The sequence below is a fragment of the Odocoileus virginianus genome, chromosome 23 (assembly GCF_023699985.2).
Source record: "Odocoileus virginianus isolate 20LAN1187 ecotype Illinois chromosome 23, Ovbor_1.2, whole genome shotgun sequence".
NCBI lineage: Eukaryota > Metazoa > Chordata > Mammalia > Artiodactyla > Cervidae > Odocoileus > Odocoileus virginianus.
This window is the reverse complement of record NC_069696.1, coordinates 46042420-46069063: the sequence shown is the minus strand read 5'-3', so window position 1 is coordinate 46069063 and position 26644 is coordinate 46042420. Positions and strand designations below refer to the sequence as shown.

General features: G+C 39.3%; 2 protein-coding genes across 5 annotated transcripts in view; one reads left to right on the top strand and one right to left on the bottom strand.

Moving 5' to 3' along the window:
• The window catches only part of GLT8D2 (glycosyltransferase 8 domain containing 2), a 50665-nt gene extending 44603 nt beyond the window's left edge, over positions 1-6062 (bottom strand). Inside the window, exon 1 of the mRNA XM_020905529.2 lies at positions 5450-6062. The gene's annotated coding sequence lies outside the window, so the exon portion shown is untranslated. The remainder of the gene's footprint in view (positions 1-5449) is intronic.
• Positions 6063-6207: 145 nt separating this feature from the next.
• The window catches only part of HCFC2 (host cell factor C2), a 68106-nt gene continuing 47669 nt past the window's right edge, over positions 6208-26644 (top strand). For 3 of the 4 annotated variants that reach the window (XM_020905536.2, XM_020905534.2, XM_020905535.2), the window contains exons 1-7: positions 6208-6407; positions 8108-8256; positions 9635-9795; positions 21168-21376; positions 22110-22194; positions 24259-24365; positions 24474-24662. In XM_020905536.2, coding sequence (XP_020761195.1) covers positions 6245-6407; positions 8108-8256; positions 9635-9795; positions 21168-21376; positions 22110-22194; positions 24259-24365; positions 24474-24662 — 1063 coding nt within the window. In that variant the 5' untranslated portion in view covers positions 6208-6244. Of the gene's footprint in view, positions 6408-6735; positions 7157-8107; positions 8257-9634; positions 9796-21167; positions 21377-22109; positions 22195-24258; positions 24366-24473; positions 24663-26644 lie in introns of those variants that run through there. The other variant, XM_070454032.1, reaches the window with a different exon arrangement.

The window sequence follows — 26644 nt, the reverse complement described above, 5'->3', positions numbered from 1 at the left end:
ACAACTGCACTCATCTCACATGCTAGTAAAGTAATGCTCAAAATTCTCCAAGCCAGGCTTCAACACTACATGAACAATGAGCTTCCAGATGTTCAAGCTGGTTTAAGAAAAGGCAGAGGAACCAGAGATCAAATTGCCAACATCTGTTGGATTATCAAAAAAGCAAGAGAATTAAAAAAAATCTATTTCTGCTTTATTGACTATGCCAAAGCCTTTGACTATAGTGGATCACAATAAGCTGTGGACAATTCTGAAAGAGATGGGAATACCAGACCACCTGATCTGCCTCTTGAGAAATCTGCATGGAGGTCAGGAAGAAAAGTTAGAACTGGACATGGAACAACAGACTGGTTCCAAATAAGGAAAGCAGAACGTCAAGGCTATAATGCTGGGCTGGATGAAGCACAAGCTGGAATCAAGATTGCCTGGAGAAATATCAATAACCTCAGATATGCAGATGACACCACCCTTATGGCAGAAAGTGAAGAACTAAAGAGCCTCTTGATAAAAGTGAAAAAGGAGAGTGAAAAAGTTGGCTTAAAGCTCAACATTCAGAAAACTAAGATCATGGCGTCTGGTCCCATCACTTCATGGCAAATAGAAGGAACAGTGACAGACTATTTTTTTGGACTCCAAAATCACTGCAGATGGTGACTGTAGCCATGAAATTAAAAGACGCTTACTCCTTGGAAGAAAAGTTACGACCAACCTAGACAGCATATTGAAAAGCAGAGACATTACTCTGCCAACAAACGTCCATCTAGTCAAGGCTATGGTCTTTCCAGTAGTCATGTATGGATGTGAGATTTGGACTATAAAGAAAGTTGAGCACAGAAGAATTGATGCTTTTGAACTGTGGTGTTGGAGAAGACCTTTGAGAGTCCCTTGGACTACAAGGAGATCCAACCAATCCATCCTAAAGGAAATCAGTCCTGGGTGTTCATTAGAAGGACTGATGTTGAAGCTGAAACTCCAATACTTTGGCCATCTGATGTGAAGAAATGACTCATTTGAAAAGACTTTGATGCTGGGAAAGATTGAAGGTGGGAGGAGAAGGGGAACACAGGATGAGATGGTTGGATGGCATCACTGACTCAATGGACTGAGTTTGAGTAAATCTGGCAGTTGGTGATGGACAGGGAAGCCTGGCATGCTGTAGTCCATGGGGTCACAAAGAGTTGGACACGACTGAGCTACTGAACTGAACAGACTGATACTCGAGTAATCTGAAATACAGACAGATTAAGTTTCCCTGGCCCTGAACAGACAGTACAAGTATCCAAGCTGAGACCTAAATTCAGGTAATCTGGTTACAAAGTCCACCTTCTATCCATAATGCCATCCAAAGTATAATCATTGAACACAGCAGCTAAATATACACCTGACTATGAATCAACCACTATCAAAAATGTGTAAGAACTAACAATGAGTTATGTGTGTCAAATCTATTGATGGAGGACAGATAAGTTTGACATCACTGTGCCTTACCCTTATGTAATACCTACTCTGTGTATGATGTAAGGAATGCAAAGAAGCAGAAGAGGGAGTATGACAAGAAAATGCTGATATTTGTTGGTGATGGACAGGGAGGCCTGGAGTGCTGCAGTCCATGGGGTTGCAAAGAGTCAGACATGACTGAGCAACTGAACTGAACTGAACTGATGTATGGATGTGAGAGTTGAACCATAAAGAAAGCTGAGCACAAAAGAATTGATGCTTTTGAACTGTGGTGTTGGAGAAGGCTCTTGAGAGTCCCTTGGACTGCAAAGAGATCCAACCAGTCAATCCTAAGGGAGTTCAGTCCTAAATATTCATTGGAAGGATGGGTGCTGAAGCTGAAGCTCCAATACTTTGGCCACCAGATGCAAAGAACTGACTCACTGGAAAAGACCCTGACGCTGGGAAAGATTGAAGGCAGGAGGAGAAGGGGGAAATAAAGGATGAGATGGTTGGATGACATCACCAACTCGATGGACATGAGTTTGAGCAAGCTCTGGGAGTTGGTGATGGACAGGGAAGCCTGGCGTACTGCAGTCCATGGGGTCACAAAGAGTCTGATACAACTGAGCGACTGAACTGAACTGAAATGTTTGTATCCCTGTCCAAATTCAAATGTTGAAATCCTCACACCCCAAAGTGATGGTGCTAGGATGTAGAACCTCTGTTCTTGATCTAAGGTCATGAAAGTGGGGCCCTCATGAATGGAATTAATGCCCTTATAAGAGATCCCAGAAAGGTCCCTCATGCCTTTCACCAGATAGGAAAGAGTGAGAGGTCAGCAATGTGAAACTTGCAAGAGAGTCTTCATCAGAATCTGACCATGCTCGCACCTAGATCTTCCAGCCTCAAGAACTGTGAGAAATAAAATGGGTTGTTTAGAAACCATCCAGCCTGTAGTGTAGTGCTATAGTAGCCTAAACCGACTAAGACATCTCTAACCTTTTCATCTTTATTCTTCCTCAGGACCACAATCATGTTCAAGTTTCATCCCTGGAAAAGAATAAGAACAGCTTGCTCTGTACCCAGCCATTTTTCCCCTCCAGCCATTGTTTTTTCTTTCCTTTCAGGGGCAAGTCTGTGTGAGAAGTATACATGCTATCTGTGCAGCCTCACTTGTTATTCATTCTTCGATCTTCTGTGGCTTCCCTCCTCCCACTCCACTGAGTATTTTAATCTAGGCCATTAATAACCTCTTAGTCTGCAAATTCAGCAGACGCTGCTTCTTGGTCTTTCTCTTATCTGACCTCTCTACGGCTCTTGGCTTTGATAACCACTTCCGCTCTGTGAAAGCCCCTTTGCCTGCGGCTTCCTTGACATCGCCCTCACCCAGTTCTCTTTTGACTTCTCTGGCTATTTGTTCCCCATTTCGTTCATGAGAGCCTCCTTCTGTCTTTACCACTTAGAAGTTGGTTTCTTTAGGGTGCTATTCTGCCTCACTCTTCTCTTCCCTTTCTACACTCTTCTAGTAGATGGCAACTGGCATTCTTTTTTTTTTCTTTTTCTTTTTTGGAAAGAGCACGGGGTGGAGAGCAGGAGGGGAAGGGAACCCAGGAGAACTGCTCTCTTCTGAAAAACAAGGACATTGCTCTTGGACAAAGGTAGAAAAGGACTGAAAAAAGGTCTTTTTAACTTTAATTCCTCTGTGGTTAAGGAGTTGCATTATGATTCCAATAAAAAGCTGTCTTTCTTTTGACTCACTGTTACCCATTTTTGTTACTAATTAGAAGAAAAAAAAAGAGAAAAAAGGAAGAGGCTTAATTTAGAGAAGGAAAGAACCTGAAACGTACCCACCTTTCTTACCCTACCTTTCTTATGTAGGGGGGCCTGTAGCGCCCTAGTGGGGTTCTAAAACCTGAAGCCTACCCACTTTCCTTACCCTACCTATCTTATGCAGGGGGGCCCGCGGCGCCCTAGTGGGGTCCTAGCCGTCCCGAAGACTGAACAATGGGGGGGGATTACCTTCGGGTTCCCTGTTCGTGGTGCCACTTGCTGGGGTCCAGCCTCGGCAGGATCCAGGGGATAACGCAGGATGAACGGAGTCGGCGAGAGAGAGAGAGAGAGAGAGAGAGAGAGAGAGAGAATGACCAGATGAGGGTGTTTGCAGGGTCTGGCAGAGTCTGTCCGCAACTTGCATTCTTAAAGTTTCAAAGATGGAAGGTAGCTTTCTTGAGAAATGGGGACCTATTCTAGACTTCTCACTTAAGCAGAGCTGAGTCATAGGAACTCTGTTAAAATATCTTTCATAGTGGATTAAGCATCTTGTCATGTATTGAACTGTGTCCCCCAACAAGGTATGCTGAAGTTCTAATGCCCAAGAGCTATGATTGTGACATTATTTGAACACAAGGTCTTTGCAGCTGTAAACAGGTTAAGATGAGGTCAGCAGGAGGGCCCTAAAGCGATATGACTAATGAACTTCTAAGAAAAGGAAAAGAGACACAGACACAGGGAGGACACAATATGAGGATGGAGGCAGAAGATGCAGTGATGCAGCTAAAACCAAGGAAGGTCTGTGATTGACAGTCACCACCAGAAGTTAGAAAGAGGCAAGGAAGCATTCTTCCCTACAGGTTTCAGAGGGATCATGTCCCTGCTGATACCTTGATTTTCAATTTCTAGACCTTAGAACTGTGAGACAGTAACTTTCTGTGGTTTTAATCCCCATGGTTTGTGGTACTTCATTACAGCAGTCTTAGGAAACTAATACAGACCTGCCCCACCATCCTGAAGAAGCTCCTTACCTAAGCAAGTGGCTATCACTTGTAATCTCTTCTGTCTTAACATTTTGCCTTCATCTTTCCCTTAGTTCAGAGATTTTCAGACTTTCAAATATCATACACCAGTTTGGATTTTTTAAAATCTGAGTATCAACACTGGGTTTGCAAATTTTAATTTTACCCTTAGTCTTTTGCTATAAGGACATTAAAACAAAACAAAAACAAACTACCATTCACTAACAAGCATCATTTATAAAAGCTAGGGCATTTTAACACTAAACTCTCAGAATAAAGTATAGTTCTTTAAATGAAATATTTAATGTTTTATGAAAAAGTCATTGCTCTATCCCAACTTTTCCAGTATTGTTTCAGATAAAAAATATATAACCAAAACAGTTAAAAGCCCATGGTATGAAAGTAACCAAAAAAGAAATGAGTACATAAACATTCATAGGTTTCTTTCTTTGTTTCCAGCCATCTTCCTATTCCAAGATCTCTTTGACCATTTATGAAGTTCAGGCATTAATCAGCGAGAGTAAAAACTTGAGAAGCAGGAGCTGTAAAGAATAGTAAGAATTCCTTCTTAAAAGGAAGAGAATGACCTCTCAAAAGGAAGTTTAGATGAATGAGAAGGTGGGAAAGGCATGCTAGATTTGAGAAAGCTGGGGACAGGAGATGAGCTAGGCACGAAAGAAACTGAAAACAATAAGATGAGGAAAATGAAATTTTAGGAAATTTGGTCTACACTATGTGCATTCCCTCTTTGATACCTTAAGAGTGTGAGGTAGGGATTTAAATTGCTTTAGTTCCCCCCCCCAACCCCCTAACACTTCCCCCTCACCCCAGACTTTGAGTGTGATTCTTTGTAGGACCAGATCACAAGGCAGCCCAGACTTTAAAGGGTTACTTATGACTGCATTCAGAGGAAGTATGTTATAGTGGTTAGGGGTTGGGACTCTGGAATCAGAAGTTTTGCCTTTGAATCCTGGCCCTAATTCTTCTCTGCTGTGGGCCCACGAGAATATTACTTTTCTGTGCCTCATTTCTCCATTCACTAAAGGGAGAAAACAGTACCCACTTCACTGGATTGTTGGGAGAATCATGAGTTAACACATACAAGGCAAGGAGGACAGTGCTTGTCAATGAAACACCCTCAAACGTCAGACAACAATAAAACAGAAATCTATACATAACCTCCCACCTGTTTAAACAAAACAACTTTCGCGGCTCACCGTTCCTAAACTCCTTGGCATGGCACCCTTCAAATCTGATCTGATTTGTCTTGGCAAGCTTAGCTCCGGTCTTCCCTCCAGAGTTAGCTGCAGCGGGCACGCGGCGCTCGCAGACGCTCGGTCGCGGTCCAGATTCCCTCCCGCCCGCAGACCGGCTCCTCCCACTCCCCGCGCCCGATCACCCACGCCCGGCTCCCCCCATGCTCCCGCCTTCGCGGGCATCCTCGCCGCCCTCGAGGCGCCTGGGCACATGTGTCACGCCCTCTGCGGAGACCGACTTCCCTCTCCTCTCGCCCGGCTCCCGGCACTTCAAAACCTCCAAGCGAGCTTTTCTCTTGGTGTGCTGTCATTGTTTAAAGGGTCTGACTCGCCTGCACATCCTAGATGCTCAATTAAAGTGACCGTAAAGGGAAACGCTCTCTCTTCTCCTGCAAACACAGAACTGGAGGTACTGGGTGGGGAGGGGAGACTGGTCAGCAGGAAATTTCCTTGCATCCTAAAATCCGTTGCCCCGAGTGCCAAGACCAGCCACGTCGCCCGGGGGTAGGGGCCGGACTCCCTTCAGGACCTCCACCCACCCCCCGGCCCCTCCCCCCCCCGTCCCGCGCCGCTTCTCACAGCCTTCCAGCCTCGCCCTGGACCCCACGGTCACGTGACCAGCATCCCCACCTTGGGGTACCCCCCCCCCGCCCCGCCCCAAGCGCACAGCTGGAGGCAGGTCCCCGCCCTCCCCCGGGAGCAGCGGCGCCGGAGCGGGCGCGGTGCATTGTGGGCAGAGGGGCGGGGGTTGGGAAGATGGCGGCTCCCAGCCTCCTGAACTGGAGGCGGGTTTCCTCCTTCACGGGGCCGGTTCCCCGCGCCCGGCACGGACACCGAGCGGTGGCCATCCGGGAGCTGATGATCATCTTTGGCGGGGGCAACGAGGGCATCGCGGACGAGCTGCACGTCTACAACACCGGTAGGCTCTGCGGCGGTTCTTCGGCCCCGCCTGCGGGAGCCGCGGAGGGGGAGGGGAGGCGAGGCGGCGGCCGCGGCCCTGACAGCTGTCACCGCCGGGTCACTGTCTTCTCCGACCGGCGGCGGGGAGTGCGGCTCGGCCGGTTGGCCCGCTCCCGCAGCGTCCCGGGCCGTAGCTCCGTTTTCCCCGGTTCCGCTGGGGCGGAACCGGCCCCGGAGCGGGGCGAGCCGGCCCTCTGGCAGACGGTCGTGGACCCCCCCTCCCCCCCGGCCCGCGCCAACGCTGCTGGCGGACGTAGGCGAGAGAGACTGTTTCCACCCGCCTGGGCCTCTTCCCGAAGTCTCGCCCACTCCGGTGCCCCGAGATCCCTCCCTGTCAAAACTCAACTCCAAACGAGCGCTCCTCGGGGCCTTTCTTGTCTTTGCTTTCCTTCCTTCGTAGGAAGAGAATATAGGGGAAATGAGGAGGGAAAAGGAAAAGGCCTTCTGGTACTTTCACCCCCATCTGAGCCCCGTATCTGGCAGGTGGCAGTCGGGATTTTTACCCCGTTCTCAGTGCTCTTAATTGGCGGGGAAGTGGTTCGTGGGTGAGACCGGCGCCTGGGTCTGCGCAGTTGGGTGTGTGTGCCCAAGCTCAGCCGTTCGGCGCTCGATCGGGGAGGGCCGTCGGCTTCAGCACCGCTGCGGATGAGAAATGCCTCGGGCCGCGGAGGCCCTTGCCCTTGAGTACCTCTGTGGAATATAAGGGAGGTTGGAATTTCATTTTTTTTCCCACTTGTAAATGCGCCAGCTGTCATAAGGAAGCTGTTTTCTTGGTGTAACGTTAATTAATGAGTTTCAGATCAACGTCGCGATCCATAACTTTTCTCTGGCCGAATAGCTTAACCGTAGTGGTCATTTAGAAATGAATAAAATGGTGGAGTAGGAGAAATTTTTTATTTTCTCACCTTCTCCTCCTTCTGGCACCCCAGCCTAAAAAGTTAGAAAGGTTAGTCAGTACTTGGGTAGAATATGAAAACCTTGGCTTTGAAGTTGTCAGACCCAGTTTGAATTTTGCTCTGCCAGTTGCTTAGGATCAGCGCTAAAGTCAAGTAAACCTAAGTGTCAGATTTTTCACTTGTAAAATGGAGAGCATGATACTCCCCAAGTAGGGTTTTTGTTGAGAAGTTAAATGATATATAGATCAAGGTTTTTCAGCAGCATGTCTATTGATATTTGAACCGGATAATTTTTGGTTTTAGGGGGCTGCACTGTGCATTGGACTTCCTGGTGGCTCACGATAAAGAATTGGCCTGCAATGCGGAGCTAACCCTAACCTGGGATGGTCACTGAGTTGGGAAGGTCCCCCGGAGGAAGGCATGGCAACCCACACCAGTATTCTTGCCTGGAGAATCCCCAGGCACAGAGGAGCCTGGCGGGCTACAGTCCGTGGTGTCGCAGAGTCAGACACGACTGAGCGACTAAGCCCACGAATACTGTGCATTGTAAGATGTTTGGCAGTCCTAGTCCTCTACCCACTGGCTGCTAGGAGTACTCCCGCCCTTCCGCTTAGGACAGCTAAAAATTTTTTATTTGTCCCTGACCGGGCAAAATCATTTCCAGTTAAGAACCACTGATATAAACGATCTTTATAAAAGTACATACTCATAGTTTATGATAACTGTTTGTTATAATTGGTTTTCATTTTATTTTGGCAACTAGTTACAAATCAGTGGTTTCTACCAGCTGTTAGAGGAGACATCCCGCCAGGCTGCGCCGCCCATGGATTTGTCTGTGATGGCACCAGAATATTAGTGTTTGGGGGAATGGTTGAGTATGGAAGATACAGCAATGAGTTATATGAGTTACAAGTAAGTGTATTTCAAATTTATTATCTCAGACTGAAATATTAATAATGATATTGCTCTTAATTCTTTGAAAGATTGCAAAATATTTCATTAACATGCTGAAGATAAGTGTGAGCTCCACATTTTATAACTTCAAGGAAAACGTTTCCACTTCACTACAAAGCCAAAGTTTCTAATGTAATTCTTTTTCCAATACCCAGTGCAACATTTGTAACATTAAGATATCTGTTACTTAGCATCAGTTGTACAAGTTATATTTGGGCTTTTGTATTTTAGTGCAGTCTTTCTTAAGCTTTAACCTGCAACAGAAGCAGGGGGCGGGTTTGTGAAAACAGATTGCTGAGCCTCGCCCTCAGAGTTTCTTAATCAGTATTGTCTACAGAGAATTTGCATTCCTACTAAATTCACACCTGCTGCTGATCCCCAGACTATACCTTTTGGAAAACATCTGCCTTAGTTATAAAAATTGTTCCTCTAACACTCACTATCACCACCCCACCCCCCCCTCCACTGCTGGCAATACATACAAAAGAGGTAACAGTTTCAGATAGCCTTCCAAATTTGACTCTCCAATGAACCGGACTCAGAGCTCATGGTGACAGCCCTGACTAATTTTGATTCCTAAACTGTGCTTATATTCCTAAGGCTGTGATCATGAGCGTATTTGGTAGTTGGCAGATATAGATGGATTATGCCTGTTTATAAGCAGTTCTTTTCAAAAAATTTCAATCCATGACTAGAGAGTAAGTTTTGGAGTTTGGTTTGTTAAATGATCTTTACATTGGACTTCCCTAGCAGGCCAGTGGTTAAGACTCTGCACTTCCATGGCAGGGAGCACAGGTTCTATCCCTGGTTGGGGAACTAAGATCCCACATGCCCTGTGGTGTGGCCAAGAAAAAAAAAATTGGTTTTTATGATCTTTATGTTTATTTAAAGATTAAAATATATACCATTCATGGATTAACTAATTTCAAAAGGTGAGAGTGCATAAATTACATGTAATCTTAAAGTTGTAAATAATTTTGAATTCTTCAATTGGAAAATATTGGGTTGGCCAAAAGTTCGTTTGAGTTTCCCCATGATGTGTTGCTGAAAAACTCAAACTTTTTTGCCAACCCAGTGTTTTATGATTACTAGTGTTAATGATTATTAGCTTAGTTTGCCATTGTGGAAAGCTGTGAATATGGAAGACAAGACTGATTTTCTGTTGGAACACTCATTTTAATTTCAGAATTTATCTGGTTATTTGTCATTTATCCCCAAAGTAGTTTATTGAAGCCTTCTGATTGGATTCAGATTAAAATGTATTGGTATGATATTTTAGTATTTTAACAGGAATATTTCATGATTTTGTCTAAGTGTATTTATGCTCTTTTTTTAGGCAAGTCGTTGGTTATGGAAAAAAGTGAAACCCCATCCCCCTTCTTCTGGTTCACCTCCTTGTCCTCGGCTGGGACATAGCTTCTCTTTATATGGTAACAAATGCTATTTATTTGGTGGACTGGCAAATGAAAGTGAAGATTCAAACAATAATGTTCCCAGGTATGCCAACACTTTTTCAGATCAAATGTTTATTTTATGATTTAGATTAAGAACATATAATTTCTTCCATCTTTAATTATTAAAAGCAATGAAGCTTATCCCTTTGCATTTGAACCTAACAGTGAAAAAATTTGTGTCCATTTGTGATTTTTCCTTAGTCCCTGGAGTATATCAATTTTAAAAACTGTGCCTTTTTAAATCAAATCATCTTACTAAATTGGTATTAATATAACTGCTTGTGGCAGTTATATTGTATATGTTGAGCCATAATGTTGTAAGTGATAATGAAAAGTAACATGGTTATTTACAAATTATATTTCTCTGGGAATTTGGTGACAAAAATCTGAATATCAAATGAAGGCCATCATTTCCATTTTTCACATAGGAAGCTGAGTGGTTCACACAAGCAAATACCTTTAGAACCAATCCTCTTCTTTTTTCAAACAATTAATCACTGCCTCTTTTCTTTTTGCATAATGTTTTGATCACATGGTCATGATAGCATTCAGAATTTGGAGGTTTAGAGTCCATAAGACTGTTTTCTGATTCACTGCTTAACCATGTATGTGTCCTTTAGTGGAAGTAATCTAAGCCTGTTTTCCTTCACTGTGAAATGGGAGTGATTAATTACCTACCTTCCAGGGTCATTGTGATTACTAAATAAGATTATTGGCATAATTTTCAAAGCACTTTCCAGTTGCCATCAGCAATATCAATAGTTGCCGTCACCATTATAATGTATCTTTTTACCTATATTAGGTTGATTTTAGAGCCTTACCATTTTTCTCCCCTATGTTAAAAAAATAACATGCTAAAACTACATAGAAAATTTGGAAACTAGAGAAAAAGAGGAAAAAAATGTATCCCCCACACTAATCCAGATACTTTTAGTACATGTCTTTTTTCATTTTCCATTAAACAGATTTCTTTTGAGATACTGACTTGTGAAATTCAAGGAATTAGACAATTTACAAAGTTTCTTCTCACAGGATCCCTGTTCCCCAACATAGGCAGCCACACATAATTCAATTTGATGTGTATGTTTTGGGAACTTTTTCATATAACACATTGTATTAGTCAGTTTTTGTTGTGTTAAAGGTAAGTTTCTCAAGTTTATGCTGGTTGAGAGAATAACTAGATACATGTGATGCTTATTAAAGCCAGCACATTAATTTCTGTTGACATTCCATTGTTCAAAGCAAGTTGTAAGGCCAAGACCTGAGTGGGTGATGCAAGGATACATGTTCTGCTTTCTGGGAGAAGGGACGTGGGAATATTAATCTGATTCTACTCATTTTTTTTTTAAATATAAGTGAGAACTTTCCTCTTGTTTCATGACTTTGGGTGTTTATTTCTTTCGGTTTTTTGTTTGTTTTTTTACCTTTAATAATATATCTTTACCTGGCAGTAGACATGGATTGGCCTATTTTTAACCGTGGAAAAGTAGCCTGAATTTTGCAAATTATCTAACCATTCCCCTACAGATGGGCACTTAAATATTTCCATTTGCTATTATAGTTTTTGCATAATATGAATTTTTTTGTAGGATTGATACTTATAAATGGAATTGGGAAGGAGATGGTGGTGACCAAAGGATACATCTTAAGTTTGTTCAGATAAAAAAAAAAAGTTTGTTCAGTTCAGTTGCTGAGTCGTGTCTGACTCTTTGCGACTCCATGAACTGCCGCACGCCAGGCCTCCCTATCCATCACCAACTCTCGGAGTTTACCCAAACTCACGTCCATTGACTTGGTGATGCCATCCAACCATCTCATCCTCTGTTGTCCCCTTCTCCTCCCGCCTTCAATCTTTTCCACCATCAGGGTCTTTTCAAATGAGTCAGCTTTTTGCATCAGGTGGCCAAAATATTGGAGTTTCAGCTTCAGCATCAATCCTTCCAATGAACACCCAGGACTGATTTCCTTTAGGATGGACCGGTTGGACCTCCTTGCAGTCCAAGGGACTCTCAAGAGTCTTCTCCAACACCACAGTTCAAAAGCATCAATTCTTTGCACTCAGCTTTCTTTATAGTCCAATTCTCACATCCATACATGACTACTGGAAAAACTATAGCCTTGACTAGACGGACCTTTGTTGACAAAGTAACGTCTCTGCTTTTTAATACGCTGTCTAGGTTGGTCATAACTTTCCTTCCAAGGAGTAAGCAGTCTTTTAGTTCCATGGCTGCAATCACCATCTGCAGTGATTTTGGAGCCCAAAAATATAAAGTCAGCCACTGTTTTCCACTGTTTTCCCTTCTGTTTGCCATGAAGTGATGGGACCAGATGCCATGATCTTAGTTTTCTGAATGTTGAACTTTAAGCCAACTTTTTCACTCTCTTTCACTTTCATCACGAGGCTCTTTAGTTCTTCTTCACTTTCTGCCATAGGGGTGATGTCATCTGCATATTTGAGGTTATTGGTATTTCTCCCGGCCATCTTGATTCCAGTTTGTGCTTCATCCAGCCCAGTGTTTCTCATGATGTACTCTGCATATGAGTTAAATAAGCAGAGTGACAATATACAGCCTTGACGTACTCCTTTTCCTATTTGGAACCAGTCTCTTCCATGTCCAGTTCTAACTGTTGCTTACTGACCTGCATATAGGTTTCTCAAGAGGCAGGTCAGGTGGTCTGGTATTCCCATCTCTTGAAGAATTTTCCACAGCTTATTGTGATCCACTACAGTCACAGGCTTTGGCATAGTCAATAAAGCAGAAATAGATGTTTTTCTGGAACTCTTTTGCTTTTTCGGTGATCCAGCGAATGTTGACAATTTGATCTCTGGTTCCTCTGCCTTTTCTAAAACCATCTTGGACATCTGGAATAAGTTCACGGTTCACAGATTGTTGAAGCCTGGCTTGGAGAATTTTGAGAATTACTTTACTAGCATGTGAGATGAATGCAATTGTGCAGTAGTATTGAGCATTCTTTGACATCGCCTTTCTTTGGGATTGGAATGAAAACTGACTTTTTTCAGTCCTGTGGACACTGCTGAGTTCTCCAAATTTGCTGACATGTTGAGTGCAGCACTTTCACAACATCATCTTTCAGGATTTGAAATAGCTCAACTGGAATTCCATCACTTCCACTAGCTTTATTCGTAGTGATGCTTCCTAAGGCCCACTTGACTTCACATTCCAGGATGTCTAGCTCTAGGTGAGTGATCGCACCCTCATGATTATCTGGGTCGTGAAGATCTTTTTTCATAGTTCTTCTGTGTATTCTTGCCTCCTGTTCTTAATACCTTCTGCTTCTGTTAGGTCCATACCATTTCTGTCCTTTATTGAGCCCATCTTTGCATGAAATGTTCCCATGGTATCTTTAATTTTCTTGAAGAGATCTCTAGTCTCTCCCATTCTATTGTTTTCCTCTATTTCTTTGCACTGATCACTGAGGAAGGCTTTCTTATCTATCTTGGCTATTCTTTGGAACTCTGCATTCAAATGGGTATATCTTTCCTTTTCTCCTTTGCTTTTAGCTTCCCTTCTTTTCACAGCTATTTGTAAGGCCTCCTCAGACAGCCATTTTGCTTTTTTGCATTTCTTTTTCTTGGGGATGGTCTTGATCCCTGTCTTCTGTACAGTGTCATGAACCTCCGTCCATAGTTCCTCAGGAACTCTATCAGATCTAGTCCCTTAAATCTATTTCTCACTTCCACTGTATAATCATAAGGGATTTGATTTAGGTCATACCTGAATGGTTTCATGGTTTTCCCTACTTTCTTCAATTTAAGTCTGAATTTAGCAATAAGGAGTTCATGATCTGAGCCACAGTCAGCTCCCGGTCTTGTTTTTGCTGACTACAAAGCTTCTCCATCTTTGGCTGCAAAGAATATAATCAGTCCGATTTCGGTGTTGACCATTTGGTGATGTCCATGTGTAGAGTCTTCTCTTGTGTTGTTGGAAGAGAGTGTTGCTATGACCAGTGTGTTCTCTTAGCAAAATTCTGTTAGCCTTTGCCCTGCTTCATTCTGTACTTCAAGGCCACATTTGCCTGTTACTCCAGGTGTTTCTTGACTTCCTACTTTTGCATGCCAGTCCCCTATAATGAAAAGGACATCTTTTTTGGGTGTTAGTTCTAGTTAGGTACTCCTGAATCAACCTCCAAAGAGCTGGAACAATTTTATATTCCTAATGGCAGCATATAAAAGTGCCTTACATGCCTGGCAATACTGAATCATCTCACTCTTTGTAATTTTTGCCAATTTAATTGGTGAAATATATTTCATAGGTTTATTTTGATTTAATTTTAAACTAGAAATGAGCTTCATTAAGAGTGCTTATTGAATATTTACAATTCCTTCTCTGAAATTGTTTAGGTCCATGTTTATTTTTGTTTAAAAATTGATAATATACCATAAAATTCATCCTTTTTATATGTATAGTTCATAGATTTTTAGTAATTTATAGTGTTGTGTAACCATCACCACAATCCAATTCTAGAATATTTCCATCATTCCAAAAAGAAACTTTTTTTTATTGGAGGATAATTGCTTTACAGTGTTGTGGTAGTCTCTATGGGCTTCCCAGGTGGTTCAGACGGTGGTCTCTGCTGTATATCAGCTCGAATCAGTCATAATTATATATATACATATATATACATATATCCCCTCACTCTGTAGCCTCCCTTGCCCCACATTCCACTCGTCTAGGTCATCACAGAGGCCAGACTGGGCTCTCTCTTTGTTATTTACCAGTTTCCCACTAGTTACCTGTTTTACACATGATAGTGTACCTATGTCAATGCTACTTTCTCAGTTTCTCCTAGCCTTTCCTCCCCTCTCTGTGTCCACAAGTCCATTCTATATATCTGCATTTCCATTTCTTCTCTGTAAATAGGTTTACCAGTACTCCTTTCCTAGATTCCATATATATGAGTTACTATAAGAAACTTCTTATTCATTTGCAGTCAGTCCTCATTCCCATACCAATACCCATGTAACTACCAGACTGTCTCTGTAGATTAGCTTTTTCTGAACATTTCATATATGTGTGATTTTGTGCATTTATCTTCTTTCACTTAGCGTAATGAGGTTTCACCATACTAGCATGTATCAAATGTTTTTTGCTTTTTATTATTTAATAAAACTCCACTGTATTGATACGTTACATTTTATTTATCTGTCATCGGTTGATAGACATTTGGATTGTTTCCAGTTTGGGCCTTTTATAATAATGCTGTTATCATTTGCCTACAAGTCTTTCTATGGATATGTATTCATTGCTCTTGATTAGATACCTAGTAATAGAACTGATGAGTCATGTGAGAAATTTGTATTTAACTTTTTAAGCACTACCAGACTGTTTTCCAGTGACTACCATTTTACCTTCCCACCAGCAGTGTATAAGGGTTCCATTTTCCACATCCTTGCTAACATTCGTTTCTGTCTGTCTTTTTGACTGTAACCAACCTAGTGGGTATAAGGTCATGTCTTATTATGGTTTTGGTTTGCATTTCCCTATTGACCAATGATGTTGAGTTTCTTTTCATGAGCTTTTTAGCCATTTATATATCTTCTTTGGTGAAATTTCTATTCAAATCTTTGTTCATTTTAAAATTAAATTGTTTGAGATAGATGGCCAACAGGCACAAGGAAAGGTGCTGAACCTTGTTAATTATTAGAGAAATGCAAATCAGAATAACAATCAGGTACCACCTCACACTGGTCAGAATGGCCATCATTAAAAAGTATACAAATAACAAATGCTCGAGAGGTTATGGAGAAAAGGAAACTCTCCTACAATGTTGATGGGAATACGAATTGATATAGCCACTGTGGGAAATAGTGTGGAAGTTTCTCAAACTACTAAACATTGTCATATGATCCAACAATCCCACTCCTGGGCATTTTTCCAGAAAAAAATTGTAATTCAAAAAGATACATTGCACACCTATGTTCATAGCAGCACAGTTCCCAATACCCAAGGCATGGAGACAACCTAAATGTCCATAGACTGACAGATGGATAAAGAAGATGTGGTGAGTATATATAATGGAATACTGCTAGGCCATAGAAAGAATGGAATACTGCTGTTTGCAATAACCCGGGTAGACCTAGAAGTGATCATACTCAGTGAAGTAAGTCAAAAAGAGAAAGACAAATACCATTTATCACTTATATGTGGAATCTAATATATTATACAAGTTTATTTATGAAACAGAAATCGACTCACAGACACAGAGAACAGACTTGTGGTTGCCATGGGTGAGGGATGGATTGAAAGTTTCAGATTAGCAGATGCAAACTATCATATAGAGCTGGGTAAACAAGGTTCTGTGTAGCACAGGGAACTATATTCAATATCCTGTGATAAACCATAATAGAAAGGAATATAAAAAAGAATGTATGTAGATGTGTGTAACTGAGCCACTCTGCTGTACAGCAGAAGTTAATGTAACATTGTAAATCAACTATATTCAATAAAATAAATTAAAAAACAAAATTTAGTTGCTTGTATTCTTATTATTGAGTTGTAAGACTTTATGTATTATAGATACAAGTTTGTTTTTAAAAAAATGAAATATATGATTTGCTAATATGAATTATGCTTTTAGCATCCTTTTTAAGAACTGTTTGCCTATCTCAAGGTTATAAAGGTATGTTCCTCTATTTTGTTCTAAAAGTTCTGTAGTTTTATCCTTTACATTTATATCTATGGTTCTTTTTGAGGTAATTTTTAATGCCTAAAGTAACTGAGTAAATTCATCCTTTTACATTTGGGTATTCAATTTTCCCAACACTATTCGTTGTAAAGATTATCCTTTTCTCATTATATTGTTTTGGCATCTTTGTCGACTATCAATTGACCATAAATGTAAGAGTTTATTTTTAGACTTTTAATTCTGTTCCACTGATCTATATTTCTGGTCTTATGCCAGTACCACACTGTCTTAATTACTGTAGCTTTGTAGTAAGTTTTGAAATGATTTACTAAGTTCTCAAATTTTATTCTTTTTTGAAGAGTGTTTTCACTATTCTGAATCCTTTGCATTTCTGTGTAAATTTTAGGATCGTCTTGCCAGTTTCCACAAAAAGTTCTTCTAAGATTTTGATAGGGAATGTGTTGACTGGATATATCAATATTTGAAGTTTCTATCTTATTAGCATTGAGTCTTCTAGTCTATAAACTTGGAATGTCTCTACATTTATTTAGATCTTCTTTAGTTTGTTAGTCAGCAATGTTTTCAGATTTTCAGTGTACTAATCTTGCTCTTGTTTTGTTAAATTTATTTTAAATTTTTTATTCTTTTTGATGACATTGTGACTAGATTTGGCTTCTTAATTTCATTTTTGGATTGTTCATTGCTAACATATAGAAATAAAGTTGGTCTCTCTCTATTGATCTTAACCAGTATATTAATCTTGCATCCAGTGACAAGATTTTATTATTCTAATCATATTTTCTTGGATTACAGTTTTTATTACTGTTTTTTATATGTTCTGAATATTTATATTTTCTAAATAATATTTTCCAAGTCTTTTGTTTGCTCCCCCCCTTTTAAGAGTTTTCCTTTTTCCTTTATCAAGTATGATGATATATATTTTTTTAATGGCTTTCTGGCTTTCTGTCCTGCTTATTAAGAAGACTTTCCTATCCCAAAACTATAAAAGTAATTTTTCTATCATTTTTTTCTAGTATGTTCACAGCTTTCTTTTTATGTTGAAAATATTAATGCACTTGCAATATATTTTTGTAGCTTTTTACTTTTTCTTCTGAATGAATTTTCGGTTCTCCCACAACCATTTGTTAAATAAGCCAATCTTCTTCCACCTCCCCACTGTTTTGAAGTCTCATCTCTATCATATCTTAATTCTCCTAGAAATGGGTCTTTTTCTAGTATCTCCACCCCAGGGGTTACAAACTACTCTTTGTATGTAAAATTTAGCTTACTGCCTGTTTTTGCTAGTAAGTTTCATTGGAACACAGCCATTCCTGTTTATATACATGTTGTCTCTGGCTGCTTTCTTATTAAAAGAACAGAGTAGAATTGAACTTATGACATATAAAGCCTAAAATATTTACTGTCTAGCTCTTTATAGAAAAATATTATCAGCTTTTATTCTAAACTCTTCTGTTTCATTAATATACTTAATATTTACCTATCATTAAGTGATGTTTGCTTCAAGTTTCCATTATATGCCTTTGGTCAGATTAAGGGAGCTTTTTTAAAAAAATTAAATATACATATACATATGAAGTATGTTGTTGTTCAGTCACTGAATCATGTCCAGTTCCATACTTCTTTGTGAAATATCATGTCATGTGCCTTGTGCTCAGTAGTGTCCGCCTCTGACCCCACAGACTGTGACCTGCCAGGCTCCTCTGTGGATGGGATTACGAAGTATAGTTGTATAGTATTATCTAAGTTTTAGGTGTACAATATAGTGATTCACAATTTTTTGAGGTTATACTCCATTTATAGTTATTATAGAATATTGGCTATATTCGCTGTGTTGTACAATATGTTCTTGTAGCTTATTTTATACCTAATAGTTTGTACCTCTTCATCCCCTCCCTCTATGCCTCCTCCCTTCCCTCTCTCTGCTGGTAACCATTACTTTGTCCTTTATATCTGTGAGTCTGATTCTTTTTTGTTATACTTAGTAGTTTGTTGTATTTTTTTAATTTCCTATATATAAGGAAGTTTTCTTAAATCTGTAGTTTGATAATTCATTTTTTTTCTCTTTTTAACCAAAAGTGTATGCTGAGCATAATTTTTAAAATTTTTCAAATGGAAAGTTTTTTCTATTTTCACTAATATCTAGTTTTATTATGCTGAATTCAAAAAATATGGTCTATGGAGTTCCTTCTTTTTAGTGATTATTTTTGTGGTCCATTTCACAGTCATTTTTTGTAACTATTCCATAGTTGTTCATAAGATCATGAGTTCTTGACTGTAAAAGGTTCTTTATTAAATCAGTGTCTTAAATTATTATTCAAAACTGTTTTATGCTGTAGATTTTGGTCATATCAACTTCTGAATGACATGTTAAAATCTCCCAGTGTGATTGTGAATTTGTGTTTTGTTCCTTATATATAATTTCAACCTGTGTATATTATTTTGTTACAGACTTACCTTTGGTAAATAGGACTAACAGTTAATTAGTATGAACTGTTAGAGCGTACTGGCTAGCATTCTTCTGACCTGTTTAAATCTGTGCCATATCAGTTGTTAAATAGTTTTATTATCATCCTTGCTATGCTTTCCTTGTGGCTTAGCTGGTAAAGAATCCGCCTGCAATGTGGGAGACCTGGATTTGATCCCTGGGTTGGGAAGATCCGCTGGAGAAGGGAAAGGCTACCCACTCCAATATTCTGGCCTGGAGAATTTAATGGACTGTATAGTCCTTGGGGTCACAAAGAGTTGGACACGACTGAGCAGCTTTCACTTGCACTTGTTGTTAATAACTTAGAGCTGGATTTGGGGTTCTTTTGATTCCCCTACACACACCCTACCTTGAAGAGACTTAGTCTTATAATAGGGAAGTTTTTTCCTGCCCATGTAATTTTGTCTTCCATAAACTTGGCTTGTTGTTGCTTCTCCATACCCCTTTCTCTTCCTTTGCTAGATTTGTAAAAGTTGTGATGAGGGTGAATATTTGTGTATTTATATAATTTTTATTTCCTGTTCTGTGAACTGCCTATTTATACCTTTTACCTATGTCTATTGTGTGATTGGTCATTATCTTGGTTTCTTGATTTTATAGGTCTTTATATTAAGAAAATTTGATTTATTTTCTGTGATGTATACTAAATGGTTTTCAGTTTTTCTTTTCTCTTTTGACACTGTTCATAGTTGTTTTTTTTCCTATCCTATCTCTATAGATTATGCTTTGTTTTTTTTCTATCTTCATTTTTCTTGATTTATTGTTTTTCTCTGATTCATTCTTTCCTTCAAATGATTTGAAAATTATACATGCTATTTCTGTGCCTCCTTTTGTTGCTTGGAAATTATCCCACACATTTAAACCAAAGATGCCTTTTCATCTTTGGAAATAGATTATCTTTATCTGTAGCCTTTTTTTGCTTACTCCCTTTTTTTCTGTTGTGTAGAATTGTGAATCTTATTCCAAATGACAATAATGTTAAGAAATTAAGTTTTTGATTAGTCTTTCTCAGTGATTATTTAGCCCTCACAACCACAGTTATCAACATCAATTTAAATTTAATTATAAATTACTACTTTATTTGTACAATCATTTCTTTTATTCAGTGTATTCCTTCTTGGATTTCTTTTTATTTTTCCTGGATGATCTAGAATCATTTTTTCACAAAACAAATTATATGGCTAAACTTTGAAGTTTTATATGTTCTGAGATGTTTAATTTTGCCTTCATACTTGAGTAATAATTTGATTACTCAGAGAAATAGATTCCTATGAAAGTCATTTTGCTGCAAACATAGAAAACATCCGTGTCATAGATGAGAAGTCTAATGCTAATTTCTAGAGTGAAAAAGCTATGTAGGACATTGCTATAACATCATAGAGTGAAAATTTATAAAGAAAAAAAAGTTGCAAAGCAGCATTTGTAGTATGCCTCGCTCATACGTATGTAGCTGTCCATAGAGACAGAGGTCTGAGGGGTGTTTACTGATTAGTGTCAGTAGTGATTGTGCCGGTTATCTAGTACCATATAATAAATTGCCCCAAAAGTTAGTGATGGGAAATAGCAGCCGTTTTATTGTGTCCTTGGATTCTGTCCTTTGAAAATTCATACGGGACACAGCAGTGCTGGCTAGGCCCTCAGATGGGAAGGCTTGAATGGTCACTCCCATGTCTGATGCCTCAGCTGGGATGGCTGAAGGATGTACTCAACTATGACTGTCATCCTGTGTGCCTACATGTGTCCTGTTCAAATGGTGGTTTTGTGACAGTTGAACTTTCATGGAGGTTCAGGATTCTGAATGCAGGTGTCACTGGTGAAGCTGCATTGGTCTTCTGTGTCTCAGCCCCAGAAGTCACATAGTGTCATTTCACTGTCCTCTATTAGTTAAAGCAGTCACAACCTACGCAGCACCAAGGGGAGCGGACATAAAACCTACTTCCTGTAGGGAAGAAGGTCAGGGAATTTGAGGCTGTGTTTTGAAACCATCACAGTATTGTCATGGACATGCGTGTTGGCTGTATGGTGGCAGGTTTTTTGAATCTCTTCTGTTCACTGGTGATCCCCACAAGAGTGCCTGGTACACAGTAATGTTTGATAAATAGCATTGAATGAATGAGTCATGGGCTTTCTGCTCTCCTAATATTTTTCTGTACTGTATGACTTTTTCACAGTAAGCATATATTATTTTTATAAATAGAAATAAAAAGCAAATGAAAGGTATATATTATATTAATGTTTTAATTTCTTTCATTATATCCTAGATATTTAAATGACTTCTATGAGTTGGAGCTACAGCATGGTTCTGGTGTTGTGGGTTGGAGCATTCCAGTGACTAAAGGGATTGTGCCTTCGCCAAGAGAATCCCACACAGCTGTTATATATTGTAAAAGAGATTCTGGAAGTCCTAAAATGTATGTTTTTGGTGGAATGTGTGGTGCTCGCCTGGATGATCTATGGCAGCTTGACTTAGGTAAGCTTATGTTGATTCAGGCTCAGAAATTGATAAAGGCAAATATAAAAATTGCCTTGAAAAATATTTTTATTACAGTATTGAGTTGTACTTAGATTTAATATGAATGGTTGCTGATGAGTCGAGTTGAACAAATGAATGTTTGATTTATGATAGTAACACTCCTGGGCTCCCTGTAAGTAGGGTCACCATATGTTCTGGTTTGCCTTTAATGGTCCTGTTTTATGCTTATTGTCCCATGTAATTATCAGCAGTACCTCCTCTCACTCTGTGAAGTGGCCCGGTTGAGGATGATTGAATTTATGTGGTTACCCTGTCTACAGTAATTGTGACATTAGTAATGTTACAGCTGGTCGATAAAAAAAAAAACCCTGCATAGCTATTTTAAGGGACCATAGGAATGAATATTTGGAAGATACATGTGCTGTCACTTCTGACTGTCTTCTGCACAGTGTGCTCTTACTTAAAATGTTAAAAACCTTAATCTGGTCTTAATTCAAAATTGTTTGCACTCTAAATACACCTCTCCATTGCAAATACTAACATTCACTATAAATAGATTTCTGTGATTGATAATTTGTGTCAGCTGGAAATGTTTAAGATGAAATTCAAATAATGGTTTTGAAACATTTTAGCTTCATTTTGGTAGGTCCCTTTTTTAAAAAAGTTCTGGAAGTTGAGGTAATTCGCTATTATTAGATTCAGTTGCTAATATACTTGTTTTTATTTTTAGAAACTATGTCATGGTCAAAACCAGAAACTAAAGGGACAGTGCCGCTTCCACGAAGCCTTCATACAGCCAGTGTTATAGGAAATAAGTACGGTGTTACTTTGTCTTTTGGTCCTTTTTTCTTTTTAACAAACTTAAGATATGTACAATGAAGAGTGATGCTGCTAGTTTCTTGAAGATGATTTGATAATGCTTGATTGCACTTACTGAAACCAAAATAATACGTGCACAGGAGCTAAAATATCAGCATTTTCTTGTCATACTCCCCCTTCTGCTTCTTTGCATTCCTTACGTCATGCACAGAGTAGGTATTACATAAGGGTAAGGCAGAGTGATGTCAAACTTATCTATCCTCCATCAATAGATTTGACACACGTTGTTTCTTCTTACACGTTTTTGATAGTGCTTGATTCATACTCAGGTGTATATTTAGCTTCTGTGTTCAGTGATTGTACTTTGGATGGCATTATGGATAGAAGGAGGACTCTGTAACCAGATTACCTGAATTTAGATCTCAGCTTGGATACTTGTACTGTCTGTTCAGTGGCAAGGAAACTTAATCTCTCTGTACTTCAGATTACTCGAGTATCAGTCAGTTCAGTTCAGTCGCTCAGTTGTGTCCAACTCTTTGTGACCCCATGGACTACAGCATGCCAGGCCTCCCTGTCCATCACCAACTCACAGAGTTTACTCAAACTCATGTCCATTGAGTCATGATGCCATCCAACCATCTCATCTTCTGTTTTCCCCTTCTCCTCCCACCTTCAATTTTTCCCAGCATCAGGGTCTTTTCAGATGAGTCAGCTCTTCGCATCAGGTGGCCAAAGTATTGGAGTTTCAGCTTCAGTATCAGTCCTTCCAGTGAATATTCAGGACTGATTTCTTTTAGGATGGACTGGTTGGATCTCCTTGCTGTCCAAGGGATTCTCAAGAGTCTTCTCCAACACCATAGTTCAAAGCATCAGTTCTTCAGTGCTCAGCTTTCTTTATAGTCCAACTGTCACATCCATACATGACTACTGGAAAAACCATAGTCTTGACTAGACAGACCTTTGTTGGCAAAATAATGTCTCTGCTTTTCAATATACTGTCTAGGTTGGTCATAACTTTTCTTCCAAGGAGTAAGCATCTTTTAATTTCATGGCTGCAGTCACCATCTGCAGTGATTTTGGAGCCCCCCAAAATAAAATCAGCCACTGTTTCCACTGTTTCCTCATCTATTTGCCATGAAGTGATGGGACTGGATGCCATGATCTTTGTTTCCTGCATGTTGAGTTTTAAACCAACTCGAGTATAAAATGGGGATGACAATAAAACCTCCTTCATAAGGCTCCCATGAGAACCGAATGAATCAGTACATACAAAATGCTTCCAACAGTGCCTGGTACATAAAGAGCACTCCCTCAAGGTTAACTGTCATCAACAAGTTCCCTTTTTTATGCATCACTGAGCCAGGATTAGGAATATTGTTTTAAGTAGAATTTAAGTAAGTACTTATCTCTGTAGAGACTTGATCTTAAAAGGTAATCTTTTAGGAGACAACAGTTGTAATTTAGAACCTCATTAGTTCTCAGAAAGTAACCATAAGCAAAATCTAATAAGATACTCATTTTTTTAAACAGCAGAACTCTTTTATAAAGTGTGGTTTTCTACTGGAACTGTAATATAGAAAACAGATTTTAAAAAATAGAACTCTGGTTGGCGTGAGGCTACATGGCCTAAGCTCTGCCTGATGAGTCTTACCTCTTCAGTAACCACTGGGCATGTCTCAAGAACCTTTAGGGCTCTGAGGAACATAGTTTAATGTTTTTTATTTGATGATATCAGTGACCAAAGTTATATGAAACTGAATTCTCTTTGGTTACTATACACATCAATTCTGAATTTGACTTTGAATGTCATGCTTCTGGCTGAGGTACCCCTTAGTATATTGCATATAATATTGATTTTCAAATGTGTTATAATTGAAATGTTTCCTACTTTAAATAACTGACCAGAGAGAAATAATTTTGATTCTGTATGGCTTCATAAAATTATAAACTCTAGAATGAAGACCACTTTATTCATTATCGTATTTGCATTTCCTTGACAGTGATAAGTGATTTTAAGAAGAAAACCAACTGCTTTATGTTTTCCTTTTGTTATTGTTCAGGATGTATGTATTTGGTGGATGGGTTCCACATAAGGGGGAGAATATTGAGACTTCACCTCATGATTGTGAATGGAGGTGTACCAGTTCATTTTCTTACCTGAATCTTGGTGAGTCTTTTAAGAATTATTTACTAAAATAAAATTTATTAATAAAATAATTTTTATTATTTTATAATTTAAGAGAAGTTGATCAGTCATGGATATTTCTATGTTTAGATACAGCAGAATGGACCACTCTAGTATCAGATTCTCAGGAAGATAAAAAAAATTCAAGACCAAGACCAAGAGCTGGACACTGTGCTGTTGCAATTGGCACTCGATTATATTTTTGGAGTGGAAGAGATGGCTACAAAAAAGCACTGAATAGTCAAGTTTGCTGCAAGGATCTTTGGTATCTTGATACTGGTAGGTAAGAGTACTTAACAAAGTTTTTCTTTAGATAAATAATCAAGTAATATCTATCTTTTGAGCTTTCTGTCATGTCACTGCCTCTCTTTTTCATAATGAAAAATGAATGGAAGAAATGATATGTGTAGATATTTTCCATCCTAGAGGAGTTTCTTAATTTCCCTCTCCTTGAGTTTAGAATGGATTTAGTGACTCTCTTCGAAGGATAGAGTATGCAAAGGGAAAACTAGTGGCTTTGCAGTGTAGAAACCTGGCAAGCGTCACCTTAGGTAGTCAAGGTCAGTATCACTAGTGATAAGTTGCGTTGGCATCAGATAGTCCCTGCCTCCCGTCATGTGATAAGAAGATACTTCCCCTCTGTGGGACTTTCCCCCAGAATGCATAATACCATTCTAAATATGAGAACATGTCAGACAAATCCAAACTGAGGGATATTGTAGATGTTTTACAGGATATGTGAACAGTATTCTTCAAAAGTTTAAAGTGATGAAAAACAAGGAAAGATTAAGAAATAAATAGTCACAGGTTGGAGGAGACTAAGGAGATATGATGACTAAATGTAAGGTTATCCTGGAACAAAAACCAGGTAAAATCTGAATAGTCTGTAGTTTGGTTAATAAATAGTGTTGTTGTTTAGTTGCTCAGTTATGTCCAGCTCTTTCCGTCTGTGGGATTTCCCAGGCAAGAATACTGGAGTGGGATGCCATTTCCTTCTCCAGGGTATCTTCCTGACCCAGGGATTGAACCCGTGCGTTATGCATTGGCAAGTGGGTTCTTTACCACTGAACCACCAGGGAAGCCTTGATAAATACTATTATTCCAGAGTTAATAGTTTTAACAAGTGTGTTAGCGTTTGGAAATACTGAGTAAAAGGTATATGGGAACTCTGCAATTCTTCTATAAATCTAAAATTATTCCAAAATAAAAGTTTTTTTATATATATTTAGTTTATTATATATAGTTTATATATATAGTTTAATATATATATATTATATATATATTTTAAGAAATATTATAATAAAAAACAATTTTTAGTATAGAACTCACATCCATTTTTCAGTAAATATTTATTGAATTATTGGTTGACAGCTGTGAGTAGGAACTGTTCTAAATGCTGAGAATACTTCAGTGAATAAGACTGATAACGTCTGTCCTGTCAAAGAACTTATATTCTATAAGAGAGTGTGAGGACAGAAGTTTGATGGCCAGTAATCAGAGAAATAAAATAAATTTAGCTTTGGGTAAGTATCTGAAGACTGTAAAATAGAACAATAAGATAGTAATGGGAGGTACTAGGAATGGGGTGAAGTGGGGTGGCTACTTGAGAATGGGTAGTCAGGAAAGGGTGAACTGGCATTTGAGATGTAATCCAAATGAAGAGGGTATGACAACCCATTCCAGTATTCTTGCCTGGAGAATTCCATGGACAGAGGAGCCTGGCAGTCTACAGTCCATAGGGTCGCGAATATTCAGACTCGACTCAAGCGACTTAGCACAGCACAGCACCAAATGATGAGAGGGTGCTATCCATGTAAAAAGCCAGGGGGTGGGGCAGGGAGGGGACACTGCAGGAAGAATGAAAAGCAAGTATGAGGGCCCTGAGATGGGAACACTTGGCACATTTGGCAACAGATCTGAGCTGAGTGAAAGAGTGTAGGCATGGCGATTAGAGCAATGACCACAGGACAGATCATGTAGGACCTGGAACATCATGGTAAAGATTACATTGTTTTTAAAATACAGTGGTAGAGTGATTTATTAGTTTGGAGGAGAGATGTGTCATGATCTGATGTGTATTTTGGAATTGTCAGTGAACTTGTGTGGAAAATAAATTGTAGGGGGCAAAAGTAGACACACAGAGACAAAAAGAGGCTTTTGCAGTTGTGAAAGAAATCTTCAACTCTAGCGGTGGAGAAAGTGGGTAAGTTTGGAATGTATTTTGCAGTTCTTGTTAACAGAACTGACTGATGAGTTGGGTG